At 45.4% G+C, this 12,594-nt stretch overlaps 1 protein-coding gene and 1 long non-coding RNA gene across 2 annotated transcripts in view; one reads left to right on the forward strand and one right to left on the reverse strand.

Moving 5' to 3' along the window:
* The window catches only part of MEGF8 (multiple EGF like domains 8), a 48,867-nt gene extending 39,230 nt beyond the window's left edge, over positions 1–9,637 (reverse strand). The window contains 9 exon segments of the mRNA XM_081962528.1: positions 1,314–1,494; positions 2,325–2,345; positions 2,348–2,534; positions 3,658–3,746; positions 4,365–4,545; positions 5,844–6,050; positions 7,364–7,527; positions 8,365–8,569; positions 9,525–9,637. Coding sequence (XP_081818654.1) covers positions 1,314–1,494; positions 2,325–2,345; positions 2,348–2,534; positions 3,658–3,746; positions 4,365–4,545; positions 5,844–6,050; positions 7,364–7,527; positions 8,365–8,551 — 1,217 coding nt within the window. The 5' untranslated portion in view covers positions 8,552–8,569; positions 9,525–9,637.
* A 216-nt stretch (positions 9,638–9,853) lies between these two features.
* On the forward strand, positions 9,854–12,437 carry LOC309396452. The gene is made up of 3 exons (XR_014176117.1): positions 9,854–10,320; positions 10,617–10,699; positions 11,681–12,437. It is a non-coding gene; the product is annotated as an uncharacterized lncRNA (long non-coding RNA).
* Positions 12,438–12,594: the final 157 nt, after the last annotated feature.

Raw genomic sequence — 12,594 nt, forward strand, 5'->3', positions numbered from 1 at the left:
CAGAAGACTGCTATCATGTCACCCCTAGTCCTTCTTTCTATTAAATTAGACATACCCAGTTCCTGCAACCGTTCTTCATGTGTTTGAGCCTCCAGTCCCCTCATCCTCTTTGTTGCTCTTCTCTTCACTCTTTCCAGAGTCTCCACATCTTTTCTACATCGTGGCGACCAAATCTGAATGCACTACCCACGTACCCACATACGTCGGAATTCAATAGCTTCAAAATTCATCGAATTTGGTACTCGACGCGTTTGGAAGCAAAAGAATTTCTCCCAGTACTCCCCGCCTACTTGGTGCTTGTAACCAAGGTTAATTGTTCCCACTGTGAGGAAGTTTCTCCTCAACTCCTGGTTATTTTCCTCCTTGAGAAAGATAGAAGTACAGAATAGGCGAGACCTGGCTCAAAAACAGTCACTGTGAGAGGGATCTTGGAGTCTTAATGGACGATCACTTAAATATGAGGTGGCCGTGTACGGCGGTAGCCAAAAAAACGAATACAATCCTGGGTTGTATAAACAGAGGCACAGAATCAAAATCGCATGAAGTATCCGTACCGCTTTACACAACCTTAGTAAGACTACGTCTGGAATACCGCATCCAGTTTTGGTCACCCCGTTGCAAAAAAGACGCTGAGACTTTGGAAAAAGCGCAGAGAAGAGCAACTAAGATGATCAAAGGCCTGGAGACGAAAACATAGGAAGGACAGTTACAGGAACTGTCTATAGCTAATCCAGAGAAAAGAAGGATTAGGGGTGACATAATGCCAATCTTCCAATATTTGAGGGGATGCCGCAAAGAAGAATGGGTCAATTTATTCTCCAAAGCACCTGAAGCCTGGACAAGAAGCAATGGGGAGAAACTAACCAGGGAGAGAAGCAAGCTGGAATTAAGGAGAAACTTCCTAACAGGGAGAACAATGAACCAGTGGAACAGCTTGCCACCAGAAGTTGTGGGTGCTTCCAACACTGGAGATTTTAAAGAAGAGACTGGACATCCATTTGTCTCAGATTGTATAGGGTCTCCTGCTTGAGAAGGGAGTCGGACTAGAAGACCTCCAAGGTCCCTTCCAGTTGTATTCTGTTTGATTGATCTTTCTCCCAATACTCAACGTGCATGGTAGAACTTGCTGGCACTGTGACTCGCTACTCCTTAAAGCCAAGATAAAGGGTCGCGTAGTAAGTCACACGCTTTGCTCAGTACTTGTTTTTAGCACTCGTCCCTCCTACTGGAACGAATCGCAGACAAGTACCGAGATACCACTGCACCTTTGCGGGGGGGGGGGGGAGGTTGGGGGTTGACAACGGCCCACCTACCGAGCGGTGGAAGGCCGGTGCCCACCATAAACCAAGAGAGTACGGGAAGCAGGGTGGAAGACCATGGAATGACCGGCGGCTGCAGGCGCCTTCCCTCCTGAAGGAATCACCAGCTCCCAGGTCCATCGTTTCAGGTGAAAGCGGTACATGTGGGAGGAGAAGACATCTACCCCAGTGCGTCCTGCAGGAATGGATTAGGAGGCGTGAGGCTCAATCCTCCAAGGTTGACTCAGCGTTCCATCCTTCCCACGTCGGTCAAATGAAGACCCGGTTTGTTGGGAGCAATACGCTGACTCTGCAAACCACTTAGAGAGGCCAGCAAAGCAATAGGTAGCAGTATAGACCAGAAAGTCTAAATGCTATTGCAATCTATGCACCCCACCTCTCTCCATGTCTGCCTGCCTGCCTGCCTATCATCTATCTATCTATCTATCTATCTATCTATCTATCTATCTATCTATCTATCTATCATCTATCTATCTATCTGTGTCTGTCTGTCTATCTATCTATCATCTATCTATCTATCTATCTATCTATCTATCTATCTATCTATCTATCTATCATCTATCTATCTATCATATCCATCCATCCATCCATCCATTCATCCATCTATCATCTATCTATCATATCCATCCATCCATCCCTCCATCTATCATCTATCTATCTTATCTATCTTATCTATCTTATCTATCCTATCTACCTACCTACCTATCAGAAATTCAGTATTGCAGGCTAATTCTGCCCACAACCTGGAAGTCAATCCTCACCAGCTCAAGGTTGACTCAGACTTCCATCCTTCCAAGGTCAGTAAAATGAGGACCTAATTTGTTTGGGGTCTGTGTATGTGTGTGTGGGAGAATATGCCGACTCTGTAACCTGCCGAGGGAGGGCTGTAAAGCACGGTGAAGCGGTATGTAAGTCTAAGTGCTATTGCTACTGCTATGATGGGGCATTTCCCCTGGAAGAGGGGCACCTGGACGTCTGAACCAAACAGGTACGTCTTCGACTCACCTCCAAATACATACAGCCATCGACCACCGCAGAGGCGTGACCGGCCAACTCAGGAGGAATTGTTGTGTTGAGGGGCACCAGCTCTTGCCAGTAGCCCTCCCGGGGCAGATACATCCAGACATCATTGGCCAGAAGGCCAGTGGCCAGCTCTCCACCAAACAGAATCAGGGAGCCCTCCCAGGCCACAGCTGTGTGGGAGTGACGAGCAGTCTGGAAATGAAAAGATGGAAAGGAGATCACTATTTTTTTTTAATCCCTCCTTAATTATTGTTACTGAGGCAGCAAACATACTTAATACGCCTACCTCCTCCTATTTTTCCCACAACAATGGCCCCTGTGAGGTGGGTTGTGATGAGTGTGATAAGCCAAAAATCACCCAGCTAACTTTCGTAAGGAGGGACTAGAATTCACCTGCTCCTAGTGACTGACCAAGCCTGCTTTCATGCCTAAGGTCAAATTAGAACTCACCCTCTCCTGGTGATTGGCCCAAAGTACCCAACCACCTTTCATGGCTAAGGTGGGACTAGAACTCACCCTGTCCTGGTGATTGGCCCAGCCTGCTTAAGGCAGGACTAGAAGTGATGGTCTCCTCGTGATTAGTCTAAAGTCTCCCAGCTGGCTTTCATGCATAAGGAAGGACTAGAACTCACAGGCTCCTGGTTTCTAGTCTCATCCCTTTATCTAACATCTTCTTAAAGGCTTCCAGTGTTGGGGCATTCACAACTTCTGGAGGCAACTTCTGTTCCACTGATTAATTGTTCTAACTGTCAGGAAATTTCTCCTCAGTCCTAAGTTGCTTTTCTACTTGTTTAGTTTCCACCCATTGCTTCTTGTTCTGCCCTCAGGTGCTTTGGAGAATACTTTGACTCCCTCTTCTTTGTGGCAACCCCTGAGATATTGGAAGACTGCTATCATGTCTCCCCTAGTCCTTCTTTTCATTAAACTAGACATTCCCAGTTCCTGCAACCGTTCTTCCTATGTTTTAGTCTCCAGTCCCCTAATCATCTTTGTTCTTCTCTGCACTCTTTCTAGAGTCTTCACATCTTTTCTACATCGTGGCAACCAAAACTGGATGCAAATATTCCAAGTGTGGCCTTACCATGGCCTTATAAAATGGGGTGAGAGAAGCATATTCTCTTCCCCCTCGAGTTTACTTTGTGTACTGTAGAATTAGGAAGATGCTTGGTACCCTGGTGGCGCGAAGTTTTTAAATTCACACACAATGTTTTGGGTGGATGCCTAAGCATCTTAGGCATCACCTGGGCCTCTTCTTCCTCTTCATAATGTTCAAGGTTCTCTTTTTCAGGACGAGGGAAAATCAAAAGGCACTTACTGGGGAAGGGCTAAGCACTCTCTGATGCCAAGTATTGGTGGTGAAGTTATAGAAGACAAGGTCTCCCAAAGCGGTCTTTAGGTCTAAGCCTAAAGGGGAAGAAAGCAGAAACGTCATGAAATTTAGGAACAGGAGGGAAAGCATACAACTAACAGGTTATGCCAGGACAAGATCAAAGAAGCAAGAAGTATGCTCAGAAATGAATCTGCAATGCTCTTTGAGGGTCAATAAAGAATTGTGGCAATGTGGCAACGAAGAAAGCCTCCTTAAATTAAGTGGAATCCTCTGCAATGCTTCTTCCCATCTTTCCCGCCACTTGTCTTAAGTTGCTATTTTGGCAACCTTTTAAGACGTGTGGACTTCACATCAAATTGCATTAAAACCCGCATTGTTTTTGTTGGGGATTACAAAAGGAAATTATGGAAAAAAAATATTGGATACTTAATTTTAAACATCGTTACGGCAGCGAGAATTATATGCGCACAAAACTGGAAAAATAATTCTATACCAACAGAAGAAAATGCAATTAAAAAAAATATTGGCATGTGCAGAGATGGATAGGCTCACGAAAGAACTAAAAGAGAAAGACGAATCTGAATACTACTCCGTATGGCAGGGGTGTCCAAACTTGGGAACTTTAAGACTTGTGGACTTCAACTCCCAGAATTCCCCAGCCAGCCATGCTTAAAGAAGTGAATGCCCCTCACCTCCGAAAATGTACAGTCCCCCAGTAGAAGGTAGGAAAGCACCAGCAGCTGCTGTACGGGGCCAGAAACTGGAATCTCGGATGCTGACATTGTACCATTTCCCAGCCCCTTGGTTGTCACTCAGGGCTAAATCACAACCTTGGCCCACAAATCCCGGTTCACACTGGCAATGCTTTGACACCTATGGGAGAAAGGAGAAGGAAAAATCATTGACATGGCCCTGGGGGCAAACGAAAACCCAATGGGACATTCTCCCATCGCAATGCAAACAAGGTAGGGTCAACTTCTCTTTCTAATTCTGACCATTTGAGATACATAATCTCATCCTGAGGACATAGATCAGGGGTGTCCAAACTTGGGAACTTTAAGACTTGTGGACTTCAACTCCCAGCATAGCTGGCTGGGGAATTCTGGGAGTTGAAGTCCACAAGTCTTAAAGTTCCCAAGTTTGGACACCCCTGATGTAGACTAACAGGGTGGCACAAAATGCAGTATTCCAGGCAAACTCCGCCCATTGTCAGCAGTTCGATCCTGAGCGACTCAAGGATCTCTTTGATCTGAAGAAAAGGACACAAATACAACTTTCAATCTCTGCATTATAGTCTCTTATTATAGGAGTGGAGCTCTCACCTGAGAACCAGGAGGCTGTGAGTTCAATCCTAGATAGAGGCAGATATAGGGTATAGGGCGGGGGTGTCCAAACTTGGGAGCTTTAAGACTTGTGGACTTCAATTGGGGAATGCTGGCTGGGGAATTCTGGGAGTTGAAGTCCACAAGTCTTAAAGTTCCCAAGTTTGGACACCCCTGACATAGATAAAACTTTCAAGCCGTCTCAACGACCTTTCAAAAGGATACAAATGACCAGCTGTCTGCAAGGAGTATCAACCCTTCCCTTCCCCACCATCCCGTTCAGAGCTAAAGAAGCTTCTTGGAGGAGAAGCGAAACGTCTTCAAAGAAAAAGAAGAAACCCCACTCCCGCACTCACTCGCCCACCCACTCACTTTTCACATGGCTGTGAAAAACATCTGAAAGTCCGTTTTTAAAGCACTTTAAAGACTTTTAATGACTTGTAGTGACTTTTAAAGATGTTGAAAGGCTTTTAGTGGATCACATGGCTGTGAAAAAACATCCGAAAGACTTTTTAAAAAGTCGTTTAATGACTTTTAAAGACTTGCAATGACTTTAAATGAATCACATGGCTGTGAAAAAACATCCGAAAGTCTGTTTTTAAAGACTTTTAAGGCAATTCTTTACAAGCTGGCAGCTGCTTTTTATCCCACCACTCCACGGGGCCGGGGCCGGATACTTTGCACTGGCAGGCCGTATCTGGCCCGCGAGCCGTAATTTGAGGATGCCTGGTGTAGATTTTACATCTCAAATTTGGCATTTCTATCTCTTGTGCTGTTGTCGAAATGTGATGGGAACTGGACCGAGGATAAATCAATGACCAATCGAGACACAAAAGGACCATCTCTTACCTGATTACAGGTGCCATGATTTTGGCAATACGTGGTGCAGTCGGGCATCGAACAGTCCTTGCCACCCCAGCCTTGGAAGCAAGCACAACGCCCGTCGTTATCGCAAATGCCATGCCCCAAGCAGCCCATGGGACACAGCGAGACAGAGTAAGTAGCATTGAACCCCAGCAGATTGTAGTTGGCATCACTGAAGAGATGTAACAGCATCTACAAAGGAGCAAGGAGTGATTACCCTCAAGTTGGTGTCAACATAATGGGCGAAGGAGGACAAAATTTTCGCCAGTCCAAGCTGTGCTCCTTTCCATGTGTTGTCTTTTTAAACTGCTTTACAGGGCAGGGAGTCCTCGATGAACGACCACAATTGAGCCCCAAATTCCTGTCCCTAAGCGAGACCGTTAAGGGAATTCTGCTCCATTTTGTGACCTTTCCTGCCACAGTTGTTAAGCAAATCACTGCGGGGCTTAAGTTAGTAACGCTGCTGTTAGGTCCGTCCGGTTTCCCTGTTGGCTTCTTGTCTAAGCAGGGGGGTTGGACTAGAAGACCTCCAAGACCCCTTCCAATCCTTGTTATTCTAAGTTGAGGTTTTGCTTGCCAAAAGGTCGCAAAAGGGGATTACATGATCCCCCCCCCCGGGGACACTGCAACCATCATAAATATGAGTCGGTCGGCAAGCATTTGAATTTGGATCAGGTAACCGGGGGGATGTCACTATGGTTGTTAAGTGTGAAAACTGGGCACTGTGGCAAGAAAGGTCATAAAATGGGGCAAAACTCAATTAAGCGCCGTCTCACTTAGTAATGGAAACTCTGGGCTCAATCCTGGTTGTACGTCGAGGACTCTCTGTGACTGGCTGAGATGAGCTTCTGTGGAGGAGGCCGCCCCTAGGTCGTTGACATCATTTTGGAAACAATGCAATTTGCAAAATGCATGCATGCAAAGTGAGATGTCATTTGCATAATGACTTCATCTTGATTTAAGCGTGTCAATGATAGGAGAACAGAGTGGTGCGGTGGCCTAAAGGTGGAGCTCTCGCCTCACCATCAGGGGGCTGTGAGTTCAATCCTAGGTAGAGGCAGGTATTTCTCTCTCTGGGCACAATGGGAATATATCTGCTGAACAAAACTCTGCATTGGCAACAGGGAAGGGCATCCGGCCAGGAAACACTCTGCTAGCTCCACTCAGTTGCCCAGACTCTACCCCGCGAGGGATTATGGCAGGGGTGTCCAAACTTGGGAAGCTTAAGACTTGTGGACTTCAACTCCCAGAATTGGGAGTTGAAGTCCAAACTTCAACTCCCAATCCTGACTTCAACTCCCAATCCAGACTTCAACTCCCAATCCTGGGAGTTGAAGTCCACAAGTCTTAAGCTTCCCAAGTTTGGACACCCCTGGATTATGGGATCATTAAATGATGATGATGATGATGAATGACAGGAGAACAGAGCCATTCAGTTCCAAGGTTGGAAGAAACAATCGACTGAACCTTCAAGAAAGAATCTTTCACTATTGGGGCTACCATACCTTGCCCGAGGTGGCCTCAATGGTAGGAGGCAAAGTGCTGCCACTCAGGCTGGCCAGCAAAGGGCTGCTGGGAGAATCTCCGTCATAAATGAAGAGGTAGTCATATGTGCATTCCGTGTCCATAAACATGAAGGTCAAGAGGATGCGGTAGCTGCTGCTAGGAGCTGAAACATACAGGAAAAGGAAAGCTTGAGAATCGGATCCCAGCATCCAAACTTTTGCAACACAGTCAATCTTAAGGAAGCGAATGACAGGGAGTTCTTGGCTTACAAGTTCATTTAGTCATTTACCATATTTTTCGGAGTATAAGACGCACCTTTTTCCCTCAGAAAAGAGGCTGAAAATCTGGGTGCATTTATACACTGAATACGGCATTTTTTGTCTCCCGAAACCCCGCCCCCTTTGCTAAAATGGCCGTGCATAACCTTTAGGAGGCTTTCAGAATGCTCCTGGGGGCTGGGGAAGGCAATTTTGCCCCCCTCTCTCCCCAGTCCCTAGGAGCACTCTTTAAGCCTCCTAAAGGCTATGCATGCTCTTTCTTTTGACAAAAAAAATGGGCCTGTTTTCACGAAAAATGGACCATTTTTTGTTCGTTTGGGGTGGGCACCCCCAGGAGCATTCTACAAGCCTCCTAAAGGCTATTAATGTCTTTTTTTTTTTTTTTGCGAAAACGGGCCGTTTTTGGGAGCTCTGCAGAGTGCAAAAACTTTTTTTTTCCAATTTGCCTCTTCAAAAGGCAAATTATACTGGTGCGTCTTATACTCCAAAAAATACAGTAGCTGGCAGAGTGCTTAGGTCACCACAGGCACCACCACCCCCGACACAAGTGATGTCGAGCTAGCCCTCGCCCACCCCGCCCACCCCCCCAGGTCAAACACAACCCTGATGCGGCCCTCAATAAAATGGGAGTTTGAGAGCCCTGCTCCAGAGGGTGAAATGCCTTGATTTGCACCCTCCTTCCTTACACCACCATCGCCCACCAGACGCCTTCAAACGCTCACCCTCCACCAGCCATTCGCAGTTGCCGTTGACTGAGTAGTTGCCCGGTCCATCCGTCACGTAGCCGGAAGCGCTGCGTAGCACCTCACGGCGTCCCTTACAATCGCCGGCATAGGTTTGATGGATCCCGCACAGAGCGAGGGGCAGCAGAACCAGCAGCTTTAACCGGCTGGATTTCAGGAGATCCATGACGGCCTTTGGGTCTCCCTGTAATCCAAGAGGATGCCCAGTTAATATAGCTGGGAAAGTGAGTTGGGTGCCAGCATCCAGCCATTATTGAGGAAGAAATACAGAATAAAATTATAAAATACCATGCATTCTTACACTGGATAATATTATTATTAATGATGATGATGATGATGATGATGATGATGATAATAATAATAATAATAATAATAATAATAATAATAATAATAATAATAATAATAATAATAATAATAATAATGAGAGATAGATGAGAAATAGAGATAGATGATAGATAGGACAGGGTAGGATAGGATAGCTTTTATTATCATTCTACAAAATAAATACAACGAAATTGGTTTTAGCCTCATTGATGCAATCCATGACAACAAATACAAACAACATAAATAGGATAAGGAATAAGGAATAATCCCAATGCAATGATAGATAGATAATTAGATAGATAGATGGGTATGTAGACAGGCGGACAGACAGACAGATGAGAGAGTGAGAGAGAGACATAGACAGACAGATACACAGATACACATAGATAGATAAATATAGATATAGATACAGATGTATATAGATACATACATATATATATAGTTATAGTTATAGATATATAAAAAACAGCAAACTGCTGCAAAGGCAGGAAGAAACCAGCAAGGTCCAAAAAAGACACAACTCTGGATCCCAAGAAAGGGGACCCTCTATTGAGGCGGGGGAGGGGGAAATCCGGGGATCCAGGCCGGATCAAACGGACCGAAGGGAAAGCAGGGAGCGGCAGGGGAGACCCGGCAAGCGATGCAGCGAACCCCGCATCTCCAGGGAAGCGCGACGGCTGTGCGGAGAAAGAGCCCATCCGGAGGACCCGGGAGGGAAGCCTTGGGCCCGGCTCCCCATTGATCATCGCGGCTCGCAATGGGGTTTAATGGGGAGGGGGGACTAAAGGGGACCCCCCCCAAAATTCTTGACCCACCTGCGCAGCCGACAGCGCCTCCGCTGCCCCCGCGGCCCATGTAGAGGCCAGTCCGGGACCGAGAGGGGCATCGAGACGAGGGTCCAGAGCGGTTACGAGTGAAGCACGGAGGTCTCCCCGTCTCTATGGAAAGGGAAGCCATAGAGACGGTAAGGCTAGAGCGTGCGAGGAGGAGGAGGAGGAACGGATAGGCTTTACAGCGGTGTTTCTCAACCTTGGCCACTTGAAGATGGGTGGACTTCAACTCCCAGAATTCCCCAGCTACGCTATTCTGGCTGGGGAATTCTGAGAGTTGAAGTCCACCCATTTTCCAAGATGCCAAGGTTGAGAAACACTGCGAGTGAGGTGAAATATGTTCTGACCAGCCGTTAGGTGTCCCCCTTTCCTATCACCAAGTGCAGCCTTCCTCTGTTGTCAGCTCCTGAAGGAAGGCCCGAGAACTACCAACTCCATCATCCTCAGCCGACGAGTCCTTGAAAGGGGGGGAGGGGGTTGAGGCCTCTCTGATGACCCCAGGTTGAAAGATGGAGGCTCCTTTATCATATCTGGACCCAAAGTTGTGCAGGGGTCTCCAACCTTGATAGCACCGGTGGACTTCAACTCCCAGAATTCCTCTGCCGGCCAATGTGTACAATTTATTATACGATACAATACAATAGCAGAGTTGGAAGGGACCTTGGAGGTCTTCTAGTCCAACCCCCTGACTAGGCAGGAAACCCTATACCATTTCAGACAAATGGCTATCCAACATCTTCTTAAAGACTTCCAGTGTTGGGAGCATTCACAACTTCTGGAGGTAAGCTGTTCCACTGATTGATTGTTCTGTCAGGAAGTTTCTCCTCAGTTCTAAGTTGCTTCTCTCCTTGATTAGTTTCCACCCATTGCTTCTTGTTCTGCCCTCAGGTGCTTTGGAGAATAGTTTGACTCCCTCTTCTTTGTGGCAACCCCTGAGATATTGGAACATTGCTATCAAGTCACCCCAGTCCTTCTTTTAATTAAACTAGACATACCCAGTTTCTGCAACCGTTCTTCGTATGTTTGAGCCTCCAGTCCCCTAATCATCTTTGTTGCTCTTCTCTGCACTCTTTCTAGAGTCTCCACATCTTTTCTACATCGCGGCGACCAAAACTGGATGCAGTATTCCAAGTGTGGCCTTACCAAGTCCTTATAAAGAGGTATTAACACTTCATGTGATCTTGATTCTATTCCTCTGTTTATGTAGCCTAGAACTGTGTTGGCTTTTTTGGCAGCTGCTGCACACGGCTGGCTCATATTTAAGGTGTTTGGATTCACCATGGTTGCAGGGTCCCAGAATTATGTGACCAGTTTTTGCAACCTGACAGGCAAAGTCATTGGGAGAGCCGTGATTCACTTAAGGACTTCGTTACTCACTTAATTGCCATGATTCACTTAACTGTGGCAAGAAAGGTCGCAAAATGGGACAAAACTCAAACTATCTAGCTTAGCAATGCAAAGTTTGGGTGCAGCTCTGGAGACAAGTCAAGGATTGCCTGCATTATGTATGTTTGCTGCCTCAGGTTATTTATTAAAAAATGCAGGATTAAAAAAAATATTTTTAAAATATTGTTCAGGGAAACATCCCAAAGGTGCTTTTTCAGGAGGATTTTCTTGTTTTTTCTTTTGAAGACGTTTCGCTTCTCCTCCAAGAAGCTTCTTCAGCTCTTGACAGGATGGTGGGGAATGGAAGGATTTATATTCCTTGCAGACAGCATCCTTTTGCATCCTTTTAGAGGACTGTTGAAGCACAAGAATGTAAATGACCTGCTGTCGGCAAGGAATATAAATCCTTCCATTCCGCGCTATCCTGTCAGAGCTGAAGAAGCTTCTTGGATGAGAAGCGAAACGTCTTCAAAAGGAAAAAAAACGAGAAAGTCCAGTTGCCTCCTGAAAAAGCACCTTTGGGACAACAATGACTGAGAATCTCTACACACTTCAGACAAACATTTTCACCATTTAAAATGTTCATTTGCAAAGAACTGAATGTGCAGGACAGGAAGGACAAGTAAATGTTTTTTTCAGAATGCAGAATCACACCTAAGATTTAGGCTACTTGCCAAAGATACTTGAAGCTTCTGCACAGCAAGCTATACGGATGTGATCTGCTGATCCGTTTGACATTCTTCTCTTTTTTCTAGACCATGCTACAAAATTGTAAAGGTTCAACCTGTGATTATAGGAAAAATGAGCTGCTTTCTGAAATTAAAACTCAGGCAAGTGCAGGTGCCGATGAGAAAATAGTCTATTCTTACCAATTGATGCTACAGTAATCAGGTGGTATTTTGCAAAGCTGGCACCTCTGAGTAGTGCTATTTTGTGGCTGACTGGAGGAAACGTTTTAATCATGGCATGAGTTTGATCTACACAGCCCAGTAGAGGCACCACACAATGAACATTAATGGAAATATTTTGCTGAAGAAAAAAAAGAGGAACATTGCTAATTTTCCCATGGATATTGACAAAGAAAAGAAGTTTCATAAGATCTGCAGAAACATATGAAAATCAACATCTCCTTCTCTGCGGTACTACAATTAAAATTGCTGTTAAAGCAGAGTTTTCCAAGTTTGGGAATTTTTAAGATATGGATTTCAATTCTCAGAAATCTCCAGTCAGCATGCTAGCGAGTTTTAAGATGAGAGGACTTCAGTTCCCAGAATTCCCCAGCCAACCTGGTAGTGAATTTTAAGATGGGTGAACTTCAGCTCCCAGAATTCTCTAGCCAACATGGCTGGCCAGAGAATTCTGGGACTTGAAGTCCCCACATTTTACCTCTAGGTTGGAAAGCATTATATTAAAGACATTTCTGTCCAACAGGTATACTTTAGTTTACAGTTGTATTTTTTATTCTTTATAGTGCATGCTGCTTTGAAGGTGGGTTGTCTTAAATCACCTCAAATCAACCAACAATGTATGCTAAGTTGTTAATAAAAAGACGATGTAAGAGTAAAAGTACTGATTTGCTTTGAACTAAGCACGTCTCTTGTTTTACGAAATTCAACCTTTTTCAAAAATAACTACTTTAATAGACTAAGAAACCCTTTCATCCTTTCAC

This window comes from Natrix helvetica, assembly GCF_964273705.1.
Source record: "Natrix helvetica genome assembly, chromosome: 9".
In the NCBI taxonomy this organism is placed as follows: Eukaryota; Metazoa; Chordata; class Lepidosauria; order Squamata; family Natricidae; genus Natrix; species Natrix helvetica.